We start from the raw sequence: 20,425 nt of genomic DNA, 5'->3' as shown, positions 1-20,425 counted from the left end.
GAATTCATTGACGTGAATAAACATTAATACAACGTACAATCATGACATTAATTTTTTTTTTTTTTGGACGACCTCTGAAGGATGACAGGCTGAGTCAACCCACCGTGTTATTTAAGGGCACGACAGTGGCTCAAACCCAAAATCCTATGATCTTAAGCCAGCCAACTTAACCATGAAGCCAACACTAGGATTACCCACAGGAAGTAATCGCATTGCATATTTAACATACAAAATTCCTAATCATATGATGTTTGAGGCGATGACGTCATTAATACTAATTTGTATCAGGCAGACATACAAGACAAGTCACAAACTAAGCATTTACACACCCGCTGTTAATTAGAGCAGTATCTAATTGAGCGATATGACCTGGGCACAAATAAAATAACGATTGCGCTTTCGCTTATTTCTGCCAAATTTCATGCCCGGACACCAGCTGTCTTAATAAAATTTGTCCTGTCCAAAATCAGAATCACCTGTGCAAAAGATGGGTGGACAGGTCACTAAGAGCCAGTGGAGGAGCTTTTGCATATCTATACAACATGCAGGACAAAGATAAGAGTACAAAATGAATCGATGTACATTTACATGAATTTCAAGGACATTTGGAAACGATGGACAAACACAAATGGTCCGAGTTCACTGCATCACGAGCCAGGGTTTCAGATAACACGAACAAGCAAACTCACAATGATATATTGTCGTGTTCAAGCTGTCAGTTAACATCAGAAACAACGGCAACCTCCACAGACCACACAGTGATGTAGTCCAAATGATTCCCAAACACGGTGGGGTAAAGTTTCTTGTTCTTATTTTTTCACATACATACATGTTATATCCATGGAGCGTACTTTGTTCATTATTAGCCGCGTCGCAGACGCTGCTCATCGAGTGCCCTCTGCTGTTGTTCTTGTTGTTCTTCTTCTTCTTCTTCTTCTTCTTCTTCTTCTTGCAGAGAAGACAAAACCTCAAAGCTCCACCCATTCTGGGAACCATAGCTCCACCCATTGTGGGAGAGGCTTCATATAAACAAATATCCACCATTATATTAACTCGCATAGCTTTGAGGCCTGTTTTGTAGGCCCGTGGTGTCTTGCTCTCTCACACAATTTTCTTTCAAATCAAATTCGATATATCATTTCATTTTTCAGTCGCTAACATAGTTTTAGACTCGGTTGAAAAAAAACGGGAAGAAAATCCGATGAAAGTTGCCCTTTATAGAACAAAATGAATTCTCAAAGGCCTGTAACTTCAAGTCCATTGAGATATATTTTGTTTAAATCGCGGCATGGTCAGTCATACACCGCCCGAAATAACAGACGGGAAAATGCCGAGATATATATATTTTGTTTAAATCGCGGCATGGTCAGTCATACACCGCCCGAAATAACAGACGGGAAAATGCCGAGATATATTAAAAATTCGTCCATTTGATGACAATCGTCACGATGAAATATTTAATTTATACGTCGTCACAATAATGTGGAGAGAGGAGCATAGGTTCGTTCACGTGTCGCCACATACGGGAAATTGCCGAGATATATTTTTTTTAAATCGCGGCATGGTCAGTCATACACCGCCTGAAATAACAGACGGGAAAATGCTGAGATATATTAAAAATTCGTCGCCACACACGGGAAATTGCCGAGATATATTTTCACTTTGCACAAAAATAACATCAAGTAATCGAATCAATAGGAATGTCCTGTGCCTATAACATCGACGTTATAGGCACAGCTGCATCTCGGCATTGTGTAACATCGACGCGGCTTTTGTTTTAATTAAAACTTTTTGTACTTGTTATATATAAAAAGAAAAGAAGAAAAACAAAGAAGAGAAGATTGGACACCCTCCCACCCGGAGAAGCAAAGTTTGCTATGACATTCTACACTGTTGCTCAGCACACCGACTAGGTGTGAAGACCCGGAGAACCAAATTTGGCACTCTTGGCAATCTGGATGTTGAAGATGATAGTGATGATGGGTTGGGGGGATTGAAGAATGGTTTGCACTATCAGACGACAGCCCACGTTTGACTAAGGGTGGGGTGGGGGGGGCACCCGTGGCTGGGGCCGTTGGGGAAAAAGCCTTTAGCTCCAAAATTGACCCCCCCCCCCCCCCCCCCTCTCCCTCTCCCTCGTCGTCCTTTGGCATATTATAATATAGACTCATCACTGTTGGCCTAAATTTGGTCAAGGTTATACCGATACACCCTGGGAAGGAAATAGGACTTTCAAATTGACCGGGAGGCATTTACCATCGGACTAGTCATGCTTACAAACGTTGAGCAACAACAACCCAAAGAACCAACCTTTGGGACGTTTCTGAAAGCCATCCAATAACTGCTTGAAATGTTGGGCCTCCTTCAGAGAAGCTTGCTGCACTGCCACGACACTGTTCTTAAAAGTTAACGTGAGCCGGCCCACGTTCCTGGGAACCTGGGGCATGCAATTCACCTTCAATATCTCGTTCAGCTGTGGGGTCAGAAAGAGAATCGAAATTTGCAAAAACTCAACAACTCAAAATACTTTGCAATTATGTGAAACTCACAGCAAACTAAATGTAACGGACAACAGCAGTGATAGACCCACAATGGAACCATTATTATCTTTCAACTTTCAACTACTGAGTATCAAGAAAATCACACAAGGTACTAAAATGTGCACCCAAAGACCCCAAAGCATCTTTTTCGATAGTGTGCTCATAAAACAACAGAGCTGGAACAACATTTGCTTTTGGGGTTTTTTTCTCCAAGTCTCAGGTAACGTTTTATGAGTCGTCACAAGACTGATTTTCAAGTCTCACAAGTCACTTACAGTCGTGGCCAAAAATGTTGGCACCCTTGCACTTTTTTCAAATAACTCGCTATTTTCTCCAAAAAAATAGTTGAAATTGACAAGTACAGTATTTGGTCTCCACAATTCTTGTGCAAACTGCTCCAGTTCTCCCAGATTTGAAGCCTTCCCCCAACTGCTGTTTTCAGATCTCCCCACAGGTGTTCAATGGGATTTACATCTGGACTCATTTCTGGCCACTTCAGAACAATCCAGCATTTTGTCTTGAACCATTCCTGGGTGCTTTTTGAAGTGTGTGTTGGGGTCATTGTCCTGCTGCAAGACCAATGACCTTCGACGGAGACCCAGCTTTCTGACACTGGGTTGAACATTGTGCTCCAAAATACCTTGGTAATCTTCTGATTTCATGATGCCATGCACACATTCAAGGCACCCAGTGCCAGAGGCAGCACAGCAACCCCAAAACATCACTGAACCCCATCTATGTTTGACTGTAGGTGAGGTGTTCTTTTATTTTAAGACTTCATTTTGTTCTCTATAAACATAGAGATGATGTGCTTTACCAAAAAGCTTTAATTTGGTCTCATCTGTCCACAGCACATTCTCCCAGAAAGATTTTGCTTGTTACTCCCGCCAGGGAGTAATGCATTCACTTGTGTGTGCGTGTGCGTGTGTGTGTGTGTGTGTCTGAACAACATTTCTGGAAATGTTCTGAACGGATTTGGATGAAAGTTGGTGGGATGATTGCCCTTGGGATAAGGAAGAATTGATTAGTTTTTGATGAAGCTCGGGATATTATTCCCGATCCAGGAATTTTTTTGAAGGATTTTTTTACCATTGGAAGATAGGGTTCATTTTTTTTTAACATTATCTTCTATATATTCTATATTTAACATTGTGATATGAAAATAGTTTTCATATTTGTTGTAAATGTAGTTTAAACTCGTGGTTATGCGTTAGAGCGGTGTATTTTGTTAGCAGCGTCGTCTTCAATGTTCATTTTTTTTTCTTTCTAATAAAGACATATTCTGTCATTTTAAAACCACCAAAGTGTGTATTAGGTTTCCCCGTTTCATAGAATGTATCGTTTGATACGTATAATGCTTTAAAACTGTTTTTTATTTATTTTCTTTTTTTACCTCATAAGAGATATCAACATTTAGCTCAGCGAATGTCATTCACGGTCTCAGTATTTGATGAACTTATAAAGACTTAGTTCCAGATTTGTCAATGGCTGAGTTATATTAACAAACAAATAAAACAGATTTGGCAAAATTCAAACTTTTTTTTAAAAGATCGCATATTCACCCAGGGTCGTGAGAGGCTGAAGAAGAAGAAACCTCGCATGGGCTTCCCAGACCAAATAAATAATTCTGGTTCTGGCTCTGCGATTATCAGGTTTATTACTCCCGCCAGGGAGTAATGCATTCGATCGTGTCCGTCCGTGTGTGTGTGTGAACAATATATCTGGAAAAGTTCTGAACGGATTTGGATGAAAGTTGGTGGGATGATTGCCCTTGGGATAAGGAAGAATTGAATAGTTTTTGGTGAAGCTCAGGATATTATTCCGGATCCAGGAATTTTTTTTGGAATTTTTTTTGGGAAAGATTTTTTCTGTTTTACTGCATTAAAGCTTTTATTCTTATTCTTAAATGATGTTTTTCTCCTCTAATTCCGAGATATATCAAAATTAATTCTCTGACAGTTAGGGCCTACTTTCTTTTTCATTTATTGTTTTGGGGAGAGGGGATGTTAAACAAAACGTATTATTCCAACTAAACCCATGGCGGGAGTTTGCGCTCTACTGAGTGGCGTTCTAGTTCAGGTGTGTTTTGGCAAACTCCAGTCGGGCTTTCTTGTCTCTCTCTGTGTGTGTCTCGTCTCTCTCTCTCTGTGTGTGTCTCTCTCTCTCTGTGTGCGTCTCTCTCTCTCTCTGTGTGCGTCTCTCTCTCTCTCTGTGTGCGTCTCTCTCTCTCTCTGTGTGCGTCTCTCTCTCTCTCTGTGTGCGTCTCTCTCTCTCTCTCTGTGTGCGTCTCTCTCTCTCTCTGTGTGTGTGCGTCTCTCTCTCTCTCTGTGTGTGTGCGTCTCTCTCTCTCTCTGTGTGTGTGCGTCTCTCTCTCTCTCTGTGTGTGTGCGTCTCTCTCTCTCTCTGTGTGTGTGCGTCTCTCTCTCTCTCTGTGTGTGTGCGTCTCTCTCTCTCTCTGTGTGTGTGCGTCTCTCTCTCTCTCTGTGTGTGTGCGTCTCTCTCTCTCTCTGTGTGTGTGCGTCTCTCTCTCTCTCTGTGTGTGTGCGTCTCTCTCTCTCTCTGTGTGTGTGCGTCTCTCTCTCTCTCTGTGTGTGTGCGTCTCTCTCTCTCTCTGTGTGCGTCTCTCTCTCTCTCTGTGTGCGTCTCTCTCTCTCTCTGTGTGCGTCTCTCTCTCTCTCTGTGTGCGTCTCTCTCTCTCTCTGTGTGCGTCTCTCTCTCTCTCTGTGTGCGTCTCTCTCTCTCTCTGTGTGCGTCTCTCTCTCTCTCTGTGTGCGTCTCTCTCTCTCTCTGTGTGCGTCTCTCTCTCTCTCTGTGTGCGTCTCTCTCTCTCTCTGTGTGCGTCTCTCTCTCTCTCTGTGTGCGTCTCTCTCTCTCTCTGTGTGTGCGTCTCTCTCTCTCTCTGTGTGCGTCTCTCTCTCTCTCTGTGTGCGTCTCTCTCTCTCTCTCTGTGTGCGTCTCTCTCTCTCTCTGTGTGCGTCTCTCTCTCTCTCTGTGTGCGTCTCTCTCTCTCTCTGTGTGCGTCTCTCTCTCTCTCTGTGTGCGTCTCTCTCTCTCTCTGTGTGCGTCTCTCTCTCTCTCTGTGTGCGTCTCTCTCTCTCTCTGTGTGCGTCTCTCTCTCTCTCTGTGTGCGTCTCTCTCTCTCTCTGTGTGCGTCTCTCTCTCTCTCTGTGTGCGTCTCTCTCTCTCTCTGTGTGCGTCTCTCTCTCTCTCTGTGTGCGTCTCTCTCTCTCTCTGTGTGCGTCTCTCTCTCTCTCTGTGTGCGTCTCTCTCTCTCTCTGTGTGCGTCTCTCTCTCTCTCTGTGTGCGTCTCTCTCTCTCTCTGTGTGCGTCTCTCTCTCTCTCTGTGTGCGTCTCTCTCTCTCTCTGTGTGCGTCTCTCTCTCTCTCTGTGTGCGTCTCTCTCTCTCTCTGTGTGCGTCTCTCTCTCTCTCTGTGTGCGTCTCTCTCTCTCTCTGTGTGCGTCTCTCTCTCTCTCTGTGTGCGTCTCTCTCTCTCTCTGTGTGCGTCTCTCTCTCTCTCTGTGTGCGTCTCTCTCTCTCTGTGTGCGTCTCTCTCTCTGTGTGCGTCTCTCTCTCTCTGTGTGCGTCTCTCTCTCTCTGTGTGCGTCTCTCTCTCTCTGTGTGCGTCTCTCTCTCTCTGTGTGCGTCTCTCTCTCTCTGTGTGCGTCTCTCTCTCTCTGTGTGCGTCTCTCTCTCTCTGTGTGCGTCTCTCTCTCTCTGTGTGCGTCTCTCTCTCTCTGTGTGCGTCTCTCTCTCTCTGTGTGCGTCTCTCTCTCTCTGTGTGCGTCTCTCTCTCTCTGTGTGCGTCTCTCTCTCTCTGTGTGCGTCTCTCTCTCTCTGTGTGCGTCTCTCTCTCTCTGTGTGCGTCTCTCTCTCTCTGTGTGCGTCTCTCTCTCTCTGTGTGCGTCTCTCTCTCTCTGTGTGCGTCTCTCTCTCTCTGTGTGCGTCTCTCTCTCTCTGTGTGCGTCTCTCTCTCTCTGTGTGCGTCTCTCTCTCTCTGTGTGCGTCTCTCTCTCTCTGTGTGCGTCTCTCTCTCTCTCTGTGTGCGTCTCTCTCTCTCTCTGTGTGCGTCTCTCTCTCTCTCTGTGTGCGTCTCTCTCTCTCTGTGTGCGTCTCTCTCTCTCTGTGTGCGTCTCTCTCTCTCTGTGTGCGTCTCTCTCTCTCTGTGTGCGTCTCTCTCTCTCTGTGTGCGTCTCTCTCTCTCTGTGTGCGTCTCTCTCTCTCTGTGTGCGTCTCTCTCTCTCTGTGTGCGTCTCTCTCTCTCTGTGTGCGTCTCTCTCTCTCTGTGTGCGTCTCTCTCTCTCTGTGTGCGTCTCTCTCTCTCTGTGTGCGTCTCTCTCTCTCTGTGTGCGTCTCTCTCTCTCTGTGTGCGTCTCTCTCTCTCTGTGTGCGTCTCTCTCTCTCTGTGTGCGTCTCTCTCTCTCTGTGTGCGTCTCTCTCTCTCTGTGTGCGTCTCTCTCTCTCTGTGTGCGTCTCTCTCTCTCTGTGTGCGTCTCTCTCTCTCTGTGTGCGTCTCTCTCTCTCTGTGTGCGTCTCTCTCTCTCTGTGTGCGTCTCTCTCTCTCTGTGTGCGTCTCTCTCTCTCTGTGTGCGTCTCTCTCTCTCTGTGTGCGTCTCTCTCTCTCTGTGTGCGTCTCTCTCTCTCTGTGTGCGTCTCTCTCTCTCTGTGTGCGTCTCTCTCTCTCTGTGTGCGTCTCTCTCTCTCTGTGTGCGTCTCTCTCTCTCTCTGTGTGCGTCTCTCTCTCTCTCTGTGTGCGTCTCTCTCTCTCTCTGTGTGCGTCTCTCTCTCTCTGTGTGCGTCTCTCTCTCTCTGTGTGCGTCTCTCTCTCTCTGTGTGCGTCTCTCTCTCTCTGTGTGCGTCTCTCTCTCTCTGTGTGCGTCTCTCTCTCTCTGTGTGCGTCTCTCTCTCTCTGTGTGCGTCTCTCTCTCTCTGTGTGCGTCTCTCTCTCTCTGTGTGCGTCTCTCTCTCTCTGTGTGCGTCTCTCTCTCTCTGTGTGCGTCTCTCTCTCTCTGTGTGCGTCTCTCTCTCTCTGTGTGCGTCTCTCTCTCTCTGTGTGCGTCTCTCTCTCTCTGTGTGCGTCTCTCTCTCTCTGTGTGCGTCTCTCTCTCTCTGTGTGCGTCTCTCTCTCTCTGTGTGCGTCTCTCTCTCTCTGTGTGCGTCTCTCTCTCTCTGTGTGCGTCTCTCTCTCTCTGTGTGCGTCTCTCTCTCTCTGTGTGCGTCTCTCTCTCTCTGTGTGCGTCTCTCTCTCTCTGTGTGCGTCTCTCTCTCTCTGTGTGCGTCTCTCTCTCTCTGTGTGCGTCTCTCTCTCTCTGTGTGCGTCTCTCTCTCTCTGTGTGCGTCTCTCTCTCTCTGTGTGCGTCTCTCTCTCTCTGTGTGCGTCTCTCTCTCTCTGTGTGCGTCTCTCTCTCTCTGTGTGCGTCTCTCTCTCTCTGTGTGCGTCTCTCTCTCTCTGTGTGCGTCTCTCTCTCTCTGTGTGCGTCTCTCTCTCTCTGTGTGCGTCTCTCTCTCTCTGTGTGCGTCTCTCTCTCTCTGTGTGCGTCTCTCTCTCTCTGTGTGCGTCTCTCTCTCTCTGTGTGCGTCTCTCTCTCTCTGTGTGCGTCTCTCTCTCTCTGTGTGCGTCTCTCTCTCTCTGTGTGCGTCTCTCTCTCTCTGTGTGCGTCTCTCTCTCTCTGTGTGCGTCTCTCTCTCTCTGTGTGCGTCTCTCTCTCTCTGTGTGCGTCTCTCTCTCTCTGTGTGCGTCTCTCTCTCTCTGTGTGCGTCTCTCTCTCTCTGTGTGCGTCTCTCTCTCTCTGTGTGCGTCTCTCTCTCTCTGTGTGCGTCTCTCTCTCTCTGTGTGCGTCTCTCTCTCTCTGTGTGCGTCTCTCTCTCTCTGTGTGCGTCTCTCTCTCTCTGTGTGCGTCTCTCTCTCTCTGTGTGCGTCTCTCTCTCTCTGTGTGCGTCTCTCTCTCTCTGTGTGCGTCTCTCTCTCTCTGTGTGCGTCTCTCTCTCTCTGTGTGCGTCTCTCTCTCTCTGTGTGCGTCTCTCTCTCTCTGTGTGCGTCTCTCTCTCTCTGTGTGCGTCTCTCTCTCTCTGTGTGCGTCTCTCTCTCTCTGTGTGCGTCTCTCTCTCTCTGTGTGCGTCTCTCTCTCTCTGTGTGCGTCTCTCTCTCTCTGTGTGCGTCTCTCTCTCTCTGTGTGCGTCTCTCTCTCTCTGTGTGCGTCTCTCTCTCTCTGTGTGCGTCTCTCTCTCTCTGTGTGCGTCTCTCTCTCTCTGTGTGCGTCTCTCTCTCTCTGTGTGCGTCTCTCTCTCTCTGTGTGCGTCTCTCTCTCTCTGTGTGCGTCTCTCTCTCTCTGTGTGCGTCTCTCTCTCTCTGTGTGCGTCTCTCTCTCTCTGTGTGCGTCTCTCTCTCTCTGTGTGCGTCTCTCTCTCTCTGTGTGCGTCTCTCTCTCTCTGTGTGCGTCTCTCTCTCTCTGTGTGCGTCTCTCTCTCTCTGTGTGCGTCTCTCTCTCTCTGTGTGCGTCTCTCTCTCTCTGTGTGCGTCTCTCTCTCTCTGTGTGCGTCTCTCTCTCTCTGTGTGCGTCTCTCTCTCTCTGTGTGCGTCTCTCTCTCTCTGTGTGCGTCTCTCTCTCTCTGTGTGCGTCTCTCTCTCTCTGTGTGCGTCTCTCTCTCTCTGTGTGCGTCTCTCTCTCTCTGTGTGCGTCTCTCTCTCTCTGTGTGCGTCTCTCTCTCTCTGTGTGCGTCTCTCTCTCTCTGTGTGCGTCTCTCTCTCTCTGTGTGCGTCTCTCTCTCTCTGTGTGCGTCTCTCTCTCTGTGTGCGTCTCTCTCTCTCTGTGTGCGTCTCTCTCTCTCTGTGTGCGTCTCTCTCTCTCTGTGTGCGTCTCTCTCTCTCTGTGTGCGTCTCTCTCTCTCTGTGTGCGTCTCTCTCTCTCTGTGTGCGTCTCTCTCTCTCTGTGTGCGTCTCTCTCTCTCTGTGTGCGTCTCTCTCTCTCTGTGTGCGTCTCTCTCTCTCTGTGTGCGTCTCTCTCTCTCTGTGTGCGTCTCTCTCTCTCTGTGTGCGTCTCTCTCTCTCTGTGTGCGTCTCTCTCTCTCTGTGTGCGTCTCTCTCTCTCTGTGTGCGTCTCTCTCTCTCTGTGTGCGTCTCTCTCTCTCTGTCTGTGTGCGTCTCTCTCTCTCTGTGTGCGTCTCTCTCTCTCTGTGTGCGTCTCTCTCTCTCTGTGTGCGTCTCTCTCTCTCTGTGTGCGTCTCTCTCTCTCTGTGTGCGTCTCTCTCTCTCTGTGTGCGTCTCTCTCTCTCTGTGTGCGTCTCTCTCTCTCTGTGTGCGTCTCTCTCTCTCTGTGTGCGTCTCTCTCTCTCTGTGTGCGTCTCTCTCTCTCTGTGTGCGTCTCTCTCTCTCTGTGTGCGTCTCTCTCTCTCTGTGTGCGTCTCTCTCTCTCTGTGTGCGTCTCTCTCTCTCTGTGTGCGTCTCTCTCTCTCTGTGTGCGTCTCTCTCTCTCTGTGTGCGTCTCTCTCTCTCTGTGTGCGTCTCTCTCTCTCTGTGTGCGTCTCTCTCTCTCTGTGTGCGTCTCTCTCTCTCTGTGTGCGTCTCTCTCTCTCTGTGTGCGTCTCTCTCTATCTCTGTGTGCGTCTCTCTCTATCTCTGTGTGTGCGTCTGTCTCTCTCTCTGTGTGTGCGTCTCTCTCTCTGTGTGTGCGTCTCTCTCTCTGTGTGTGCGTCTCTCTCTCTGTGTGTGCGTCTCTCTCTCTGTGTGCGTCTCTCTCTCTGTGTGCGTCTCTCTCTCTGTGTGCGTCTCTCTCTCTGTGTGCGTCTCTCTCTCTGTGTGCGTCTCTCTCTCTGTGTGCGTCTCTCTCTCTGTGTGCGTCTCTCTCTCTGTGTGCGTCTCTCTCTCTGTGTGCGTCTCTCTCTCTGTGTGCGTCTCTCTCTCTGTGTGCGTCTCTCTCTCTGTGTGCGTCTCTCTCTCTGTGTGCGTCTCTCTCTCTGTGTGCGTCTCTCTCTCTGTGTGCGTCTCTCTCTCTGTGTGCGTCTCTCTCTCTGTGTGCGTCTCTCTCTCTGTGTGCGTCTCTCTCTCTGTGTGCGTCTCTCTCTCTGTGTGCGTCTCTCTCTCTGTGTGCGTCTCTCTCTCTGTGTGCGTCTCTCTCTCTGTGTGCGTCTCTCTCTGTGTGCGTCTCTCTCTGTGTGCGTCTCTCTCTGTGTGCGTCTCTCTCTGTGTGTGTCTCTCTCTGTGTGTGTCTCTCTCTGTGTGTGTCTCTCTCTGTGTGTGTCTCTCTCTGTGTGTGTCTCTCTCTGTGTGTGTGTCTCTCTCTGCGTGTGTCTCTCTCTGTGTGTGTCTCTCTCTGTGTGTGTCTCTCTCTGTGTGTGTGTCTCTCTCTGCGTGTGTCTCTCTCGGCGTGTGTCTCTCTCTGCGTGTGTCTCTGTGTGTGTCTCTCTCTGTGTGTGTCTCTCTCTGTGTGTGTCTCTCTCTCTGTGTGTCTCTCTCTGTGTGTGTGTGTCTCTGTGTGTGTGTGTCTCTGTGTGTGTGTCTCTCTCTGTGTCTCTGTCTCTCAACAGTGGGGTCCTCCTGGGTCTCCTACCATAGACCCCCCCCCCCCCCCTTTCATTGAGTTGATGACGGATGGTCCAAGTTTAAACTGTCGTACCTTGTGTGCGAAGGTCAGATTGAATCTGTTTGGTTGTTGATCGAAGTGCTTTTTCCACCATTCAAACAATCCTTCGCTGCAATCTTCGATAAAGTTTTCTCTTGCGGCCACATCCAGGGAGGTTGGCTAGTGCCATGGGCCTTAAACTTCCTGATAACATTGCGTGCAGCGGACACAGGAACATCACGGTCTCTGGAGATGGACTTGTAGCCTTGATTGTCCATGCTTGGTTACAATCTTGTGTCTGACCTCCTCAGACAATTCTCTAGTTTTCTTTCTTTTCACCATGCTCATTGCGGTACACACAGTGACACAAAACAGCAGAATGACTCCTTTTCTCTTTTCAAACTGGTTGAGTGAGTGATTTTTATATTGCAGGCACCTGCAACTCACTACAGGTGAGTTATATTCCAAAGTAAAGGAGAATCACCTGCTTGAAATCTAATTAATTCTCACAACTTCTAAAAGGTGCCAATAATATTGTCCAGGCCATTTTTTGGATTTCTGTACGAAATAAGCTTAGATTTAGTATTTTTAAAAGCTTTTTTTTTTGTTTTGTTCCACTGCAAGCCAAAGAAACACGTGGATATCAAAATATTTTTTTAATTTCAACAATTTTCTGGAAGAAATGGTGCATTATTTGAAAAAAGTGCAAGGATGCCAATATTTTTGGCCACGACTATACTTCATTTTTTTTTTTTTTTCTTCTTTTTTTGTATACAAGATCGAGGCTCGTGAAAGAGCGAAAATTAATCACACAGAAAGACAAACAGACACATAAAACAAATAACATCGGGAGCGGTAGACAAGATGGGGAGAGAGGGGGAAGGACACAAACACAACATTTGAGAGCAGGGACCGAGAGACATGGAGACATGGAGAGATCTGTGGGAGGGAGAGGGCTTTGGGGGGGAGGCATGTGAAGGGGGGAGGCATGTGAAGGGGGGGAGGCATGTGAAGGGGGGGGGGGGTGGGAGAGGTATAAACATATGGACACTGCCAGGATTTCCAGGAAATAAGTTGGAATTTCAAACAAGGTGGATCTGGGGTGAATTAGTGGGGGTAGAAAAGATCAAGGTTATGGATGGGGGAAGATAAGAGATGGTGGTGAACAGCTGTTTTAAAGACCTGGAGGGAGGAGAGGGATTGAAGGGAGTGTGGGAGTTTGTTCCACAGGCGGGAGAAAAGAGGAATGAAAGAGTGAAGGTGAGCAGCGAGCCGAGATTTCGGCAGAGTTTAACCATCAGAGGGTTGCTGGCAGATCTTGTGCGACCTGTAGGAATATTTGGGGGACAGAGCACGGAGAGAGCTGGGGGAGCAAGGCCGGAGAGGAGTCGGTAGAAGACAGAAAGACCACCTACCTGCCTGCGGTGAGTGAGTGAAAGGCCCTCAGAGATAGCTTCATCGCGGGAGATTCCAATGATTTTGAAAGCTTTGGATTCAACAGCGTGAAGCCGAGCCAGGTGTGAGGCAGGAGCACCAGCCCATAGGGGAGAACAGTATTCCATTGAGCTGCGGATGAAAGCCTTGTATGTGGTGAGGAGCTCAGGTGTGCCGAGGAAGGACTTCGCACGACGGAGGATGCCCAGTCGGCGACTGGCTTTGGAGGCCAGCTTGGAAATGTGGTTTTCCCAAGAAAGATCATGGCAGATAGTGAGACCCAAAAGCTTGAGTGACAGAACTTCTTGGAGAGGATTGTTGAGAAAGTAGATGGGAGGGTTGTCCAGTCGATCTTTTCGGAGAGACATAGTAAGAGAGTGAGATTTGGCAGGATTGAAAGACATGTTCCACTTGTTTGACCAGTCTGTGATTTTGTCCAGGTCTTCAGAGAGTGAGGAGGCTGCAGACTGCCTATCTGAGGGAAGAGGAATGGAGCGGCAGAGAGTGGAGTCATCAGCAAAGAGATAGAGAGGATTTTCCAGAGAGTCAGAGAGATCATTGATAAAGACCAGAAAAAGCACAGGGCCCAGCACACTTCCTTGGGGAACTCCAGCCTGAACAGGAAGGGGAGATGAGAGAAATCCATTCAGGGCCACACGTTGACTACGACCAGAGAGGAAGTCCGCAAGCCATGCATGGAGATTTCCATGGATACCATAGGAGGAGAGTTTGGTGAGCAGAGCTGGGTGCCAGACCGTATCAAAGGCCCGTGATACGTCAAGGGAGACAGCTCTGATTTCCTGTTTGGCATTGAGGACCTCCATCCATTGTTGAGACAGCAGAAGCAGCATGTCCAGAGTAGAGTGACCTGGTCTGAAACCAAATTGATGATCAGAGATCAAGCCATTGGAGAAGAGGAAAGATTTCATATCCGAAGCAATGATGGATTCCATGACTTTGCTGATAATTGGGAGCAGGCTGATTGGTCTGTAGTTGCAAGGATCTGTTTTTGCCTGTCGTGTCTGGTAAAAATGGGATACTTCAAAACGGCTGAAAGGATTTAAATCAAACTCGTGTATTTTTAGGACAGTGAACGAGAGCATCGACACATTGCTACGCGCAGGGACTACGCGGAGGCATATTGGTGACAGTCGCATTGCTCCATTTTGCTTTAAAAAAATGTTTTCTCTGCAACCACTTGAGCAATCGATACGAAACTTTAAACATAGGAAAGACTCCCCATGCAGAATATGTTATTGCTAGCCATGACTGTATAAGGTCACATGGTGTGGCAGCAATATTTGATTAAAGGAAAAAAATTGGACATGATTTTCTCCAAAACCGCTCAATGAAAAATAAATTAAACTACGCGCGAGGAGTAGTGGAGAGTAACTAGGCTTACTGACAAGGCATGGGTGGTTTTCTGAATCACCGACAGATAACCGGGACAGGGAGAGGAATTGAAATGCAACAATACCAGGTTTAATGAAAAATGCTGACAACAAAAGAATGCACAGTAAAACTGAGATTCCTAAATGGAGCACCCCCATACAGACTCGTATACAACACAAGGGGATGATAAAATAAATGTGAAAAGAATGCATAGTGTTTGTGAGGTGTGTTTGCCTGCACGCCGCCTGGCGTCCGTGACCGTCCGGGGCCGTCGAAGGTCCTGCGTCCCCGCGCGGGAAACACACGCCCTGGTGCGAAGTCCGTTCCCCCGCCAACCTTAAACGTGAAACGAGCAGGGCCACCCTCGTCCCGCAGCGCTCCGAAGTCTCTCAGCCGCCCCCAGCCATCACAAAGTCAGCACCAACAAACCAAGGACAGGATGAGTCCGCACACAATTACATCCACAAAGTCAGGAATAGAGTGTAGTGTGCGAATGCCACCACCAAGAACGAGCCCGAACTCCTACCGCACACAACGAGGACCCAGCACAAGTGGAGGGATACGAACTGTTCGTTATGCCGGGACCAAGAGTGGAAATAAATGCGACCCTTCACATCAACTCGGGACACAAAGAGCAGCAGTACCAAAGGCGACAGGGAAGTGTGACCGTTCACAATCAAACCCAGCTTCACAATCAAACCCAGCGCAAGAGGTATAACTTTCACTGCTCGTGATGACGGCCCCAACGCAAGAGTCGTATCTGTGACCGTTCACTTTCAATGTCCCTGCCGCTAAAGGTATAACTTCGACAGCTCGTGATGACGGCCCCCAACGCAAGAGAGAAAATGTTGGGGACACCTGTCGGGGACACCCGGGCTCTTACGTCACCCGATGACGTCCGCGCACGTTCCTAGAAGCGAGTGCCATCTCATCACGATATGGCCATCCTGACCAATCATTCTCCGGGGCGTGGCCTCACGGCCACATGCCGGCCTTTGTGCTGTGGTGGCCGATGGTGCCAGCGGTAGTTGAATGTCCTGGTTCCGGGTACTTTTATTTGGTGTTATTTTTTAGGTGTGGAGTGCATGGTGGGTGTGGTGTGTGTCATAACAAACAATGGAGAAATCACAGAGGCAGTTTACATACAGGGGATTTACCATTAATCCCCAACTAAGTACCATAACCCCACCCCTCGTCATGGGGACAAAGATACACTCTTACATGACATCCGGTCTAACGGATCCCTACTTAGGTACATGGCGGGTTTATTCTTCTTCATCGCGACATTCGGAGCACACTATTCTATACACTCCTACCTGGCTAATGTAATCCATTACCTACCCCCTATAAACGTAACAATATAATTCAAACTTGGTACAGGTATGTACAGTGATGTAAAGATTAACTGATCAGATCTTGGGGTCAAAGGTCAAAGTCTGTAATCGGTCTATAACTTGAGAACGGCTAAAGGGATCCAATTCAATATTGGTACAGATAAGTGTAATGATGTAAAGCTTAACAGATTAGATTTTGGGGTTCTGAGGTCAAAGGCCAAAGTTAAGAGGTCATGTCAGGTAGAAATGTGATAACTTGAGAACAGCTGAATGGATTTAAATCAAACTTGGTACAATTATTATAATGATGTAATAATGTGGGCGGAGGCATATCGGTCGAAGTCGTGACGTCGAAGAGTGTTGTTCTAGTTTACTGCTAATTATGACGTCATAGGCCACATGGTATGGGCGCCATCTTGGAAAAACCTTCAGCTTTTCCACTCTATATCTCCGAAACGGCTCAATGGGAAAAATTGAATCATGGATCATTTTAAAGAACTCTGCATTGGGACCAAAAATATATTCATCGAGGTAACCAAAAGTGCTAACGTTACGAGGTTAGAATTCGACAAATAGAACCCTTGATCCCACCAATATATCTTTTGTGCATGATCTAAGGAAAAATAAATTCAGAAATCAAAAAAATTTGACGTGAAATGTCACGTGCTTCAGCCGCCATATTGTTTTTCGTGAAAAACACTAAAAACCCCATTTTCTTTCAAAACGGCTGAACAGATCGAGCTCAAACTTTGCATGCATGATCACATACATAACCATGCCGAACAAAAAGTTCACCGATCATGATATCATAGGTCACATGGTTTAGGAGTTATGATGTTTTGAAGCATAAACTTCAAAAACCTATCTCCTCCATTATTTTTGAAGATATTGAGTGGAAACGTGACACACATGTTCACCATGACGGGATGCTCAAATGGTATTTTGGAATTTGTGTCAAGTCACATGCTTTGGCAGCAATAAATTGAACTTAAATATTTAAAAGCTTCTATCTCTTGAACCAATGTATTGATTGACCTGAAACTTTCATGTAATATAGCAAACACGTTAATTCAGGGTACTATCATTTACATGAACGCCAATTCACGGTTCGATAATTTACATATACGTTAATACAGGGTTCTATAATTTACATGCACGTTAATTCAGGTTTCTATAATTTACATACACGTTAATTCAGGGTTCCAAAATTTACATGCACATTAATTCAGGGTACTATCATTTACATACACGTTAATTCAGGGTATTATCATTTACATACATGTCTATTCAGGGTATTATAATTTACATACACTTTAATTCAGGGTTCTATAATTTACATGCACATTAATTCAGGGTACTATCATTTACATACACGTTAATTCAGGGTTCCATAATTTACATACATGTCTGTTCAGGGTATTATAATTTACATACACTTTAATTCAGGGTTCTATAATTTACATACATGTTATTTCCCCATTTCCTGGGTGTTAATTTTAGATCCTATACAAGGTTCATGTGTGGCGCAGCACTAATTTACATATCGCGCCAAAAGCTGCTTCAAATTGCGGAACCAAATGGTCACTTTCCCTTTCCCGTCTCTCCCTATTCCCAAACCCCCACCCCCCCCCCCCCTCCTCCCCATAATCTTATTTTACACGATCCCATAAGTACACAACATTTACCAATAATTACACATTTTTCTTTACACTTACGTTTATTCACACGTTGATTTCCATTGCATTAAGACATTGTACAGACCATTCATTACCCGACCATGGCGCGTGTCATGGTTTGTTAGCGCGGGAAGAGTAGTGCGGCAGCAGAAAAACACGCAGAACAGACATGTACTGTCTTTTTTATTGGCAATTAGCGTCCTGTGGACATTTAATCACACCGTCAGTCTTTGCAATTATGTGCTCCCAGGAGTCAACCCACACCGAGAACAGGTCGTCAACCCTCCCAACCATGTTAATCACAAAGCTCAATCCCTGTCCCGTGACGCAGCTGACCCGTCTGAAGGAATTCGGCTGCAAATATCTGGCAATGGTGGGGCTAAATGGCGACGCGCCATTCGGCATCCCGGATTTTGCCAGTACAATTGTTGATCCACTTTCAGACCCTGCCCTCCCTAAGGGTTTATAAAAGAGCCGCAGCGCAGGGCCTTGGCGCGTCGGTTCGTGGCTTTGGTCCTGCGTTGGCTCGGGGTCGGTGCTTGTCCTGTGGCGCCTCATAAGTGGCGATCGAGACTCGATTGGTGGCATTGGCGTTGGCGGGGTCGAGACAGGAGTCAAAACATCGGGACGGACGGAGCGAGTACATAGTCAGGCGCATGTTAGGATGGAAGCAAAGCCACTCTTTCACATATATTTTTGACTCTTACACAGCAGGTTATTACCTCTGCCACTGAATGTGGATGGGCGTTGTGTTTTCACCCCTTTCTTTTTGTGAACAAGCTATCTCAAAAAGTTGTGGACTGATTTGGACGAAATTTGGCAAAGATGTAATGTATGTGACAAGGACGAAATGATTAGATTTTGATGAAGATCCGGATTCGGATCCGGCTACTATAATTTTTTCAGTGATTCTTCACCATTGGGAGATAGGGCAAAAAAACGATACAGAGCAGGATATCTCAAATAGGTACGGACGGATTTGGACGAAACTTGGTGGACCGGTTGCGTGTGTGACAAGGACTAATCGATTCGATTTTGGTGAAGATCTGAATATGGATTCGGATACGAGAGTTATTTAATTTTTAAATGATTCGTCAGCATTGAGAGATCAAGCGAAAAGCGATATATAACACGATATTTTAAAAAGTTAAGGACGAGTTGGTTCGGTGACCAGAACAAGCCGATTAAATTTTAGTTCAGCTCCGAATCTAGATCCGGTCTATCATTGGGATACAAAACAAACTGTTCAGCCTGGTGGAGGTATGCTCTCTACTGAGTGCCGTTCTAATTTATCTCATGCATTCTTTTCTCAGCTATTTGTAATTTATCGTTGTCCCTTGAACGCAGACTCACCATCAATAAAGAGGGCATCAACAATTCATGGCATTGCCACTGCCCGACTCCGCTGGGGTGACCACCACTGATAACGCAGCTTTGCAGATTCTCTTGCACCTCATGCATGACACGCACGACACCGAGCAACTCTACGACTCAACGCACCTAGACACAACACCAATTCTTTATTTTGACCCGCTCCTTTAGCGCTTGGATCACGGAAGCACGTCTGCTTCCATCCGGTAAGCGAGAAGCCATTGACCCTCGTACTTTAGCTTTTGTTCTTTTTTCCCTCCGCAGATGGTCTGATGGGTACCCTGTATTGTGTATAGCCAATAGGTAAGGCATAGAATCAAGTCTGCATCTCGTCACTTTCCTTTGCTTTGTAAATATCACTGCACTCTCCATTGTTTTGGTCGCTTGTACATTTTGAATCTGCATTTCCCTCATTGTTCGCTTTGTGTGCACCCTTACTCCTCCCCTGAAAATCAAAGTCTTTGAATTCCTCCACGCCCCCCCCCCCCCCCCCTTTATTTTTGTATAAATTGTCCCCATTTTTATAAATAAATAAATTCCTTGGTGATGTTCCTTTCCAATCTGGCATAGCCGAGGGCACGTCAACGGATTGGAAAGCCACGTGGAACAGGTAATCGGTGGCCAGACAGAGAACCATGTAACCGTGTGGTGGACCAAATGGCATTCGCGGTTGGCGAGCGACCTGCCGTGGTACAAAGTTATTTGTACTCGGTAGCCTCTGGTCCGGGTAAGTTTGAGGAGAACTAGGGATTCCCCCTCGTAGTACACTCGAAACCCATGGCCATAACAATATTAATAAAAATGATTAAATCACTGTAGCCAGAATTGTTTGCAAAGGGGTCAACCTTCAGGGTTCTCCCTTACAACCTGCAACCTCTTGAACCATGTCCCAAAACGAAGGGTAGTTGGCTCATAAAAAGAATGCAAGATGGGCTGCTTTCAGGCCTGTTTCAACTGGGGAGAAATTTGTAATTTGTGTAGGTTGGAAGCAATAACTTTCCAACTCTTCATTAAAAGATGAGCGAGATCTTCAATGTCCAACAACAATCAATCATAGTATGTGAGGTCCCAGCCTCTGTCTCACCTACTCATTTCCCACCACAAACACAAACACAAACCTCCACTCCACTAAGCTACAGCGCAAACCAATTTGGGATGATGAGAGATTAGCCACCTAACATGACCCCCTCTAATCATGCTATTCATTACCTGAAAGGTATTTGTGATTGTTCCACACTTGTAATGAACAACAAGAAGAAACTCCTTGTTTTTCTCCACCACCTCCAAATATCCACATTTCCACTTCGAGGTGGAACAATTCATCGTTAACCGAATCTCTCCAGTCACTCTGGCAGAAGACATCGCCGTTTTATCCATTTTTCTCCAAAACCAAATCTAGAAAAAACAAATGGAGGAATAATCTCAGTGACACACAAGAATTATGCAAAAGAGTTCATCACACAAAATCAATTGAAAATGGAAAAAAACAACATTAATTTACCACTGAACGTGGGGAAGTGACAGGACGGGTTAAGGTCGAGGCTGGCCAGGTCACGGCAGGTCTGGGGTCATGATTGGTGGGTCATGACATGGCAGGATGGGTCAGGTCATGACAGAGCGGATCACGACAGGGTGGGTTGGGTTGGGTTGGGATGCGACGAATCAGCAACTACTGAGTGAAACGACCATGCACATGAAGGCAAAAAAACGAGGATTAGAAAGTGGCCTGGACAGAGCGCAACTTAGGTCCACCATATCCTCAAAACCCAGTAAAAGCACATAATTGGTGTTCTAATATTGTTATTATATTTAACACCAGCAAAGGTACGCAGCGTTACCAGGCAACACAGGGTGGTCCCCTACACCTCTCCACTTCCCCCACCCCTCCACCTCCACCTCATCCTCCACCTCCACCTCCTCCCACCACCCCAAGACTCCTCCTTCCACCCCCTCCAGACACCTCCTTACAACCCCTCCAGACTCCTCCTCCGCCACGTGCAAAGAGAGAAAGGTGAGTGTGAGAGAGAGAGAGAGAGAAAGGTGAGTGTGAGAGAGAGAGAGAGAGAGAAAGGTGAGTGTGAGAGAGAGAGAGAGAGAAAGGTGAGTGTGAGAGAGAGAGAGC

At 47.1% G+C, this 20,425-nt stretch overlaps 1 protein-coding gene across 1 annotated transcript in view; it reads right to left on the bottom strand.

The window, feature by feature from the left end:
- The window catches only part of LOC137433730 (ubiquitin carboxyl-terminal hydrolase 37), a 149,500-nt gene that overhangs the window by 124,060 nt on the left and 5,015 nt on the right, over positions 1-20,425 (bottom strand). The window contains 3 exon segments of the mRNA XM_078786177.1: positions 2,311-2,473; positions 19,513-19,698; positions 19,805-19,972. Of these exon segments, the coding sequence (XP_078642303.1) occupies positions 2,311-2,473; positions 19,513-19,665 (316 nt within the window). The 5' untranslated portion in view covers positions 19,666-19,698; positions 19,805-19,972.

This window comes from Myxine glutinosa, chromosome 10, assembly GCF_964187855.1.
Source record: "Myxine glutinosa chromosome 10, kmMyxGlut1.1, whole genome shotgun sequence".
NCBI lineage: Eukaryota > Metazoa > Chordata > Myxini > Myxiniformes > Myxinidae > Myxine > Myxine glutinosa.
The sequence above is the reverse complement of the archived record's forward strand: the minus strand, read 5'-3'. Positions and strand labels throughout refer to the sequence as shown.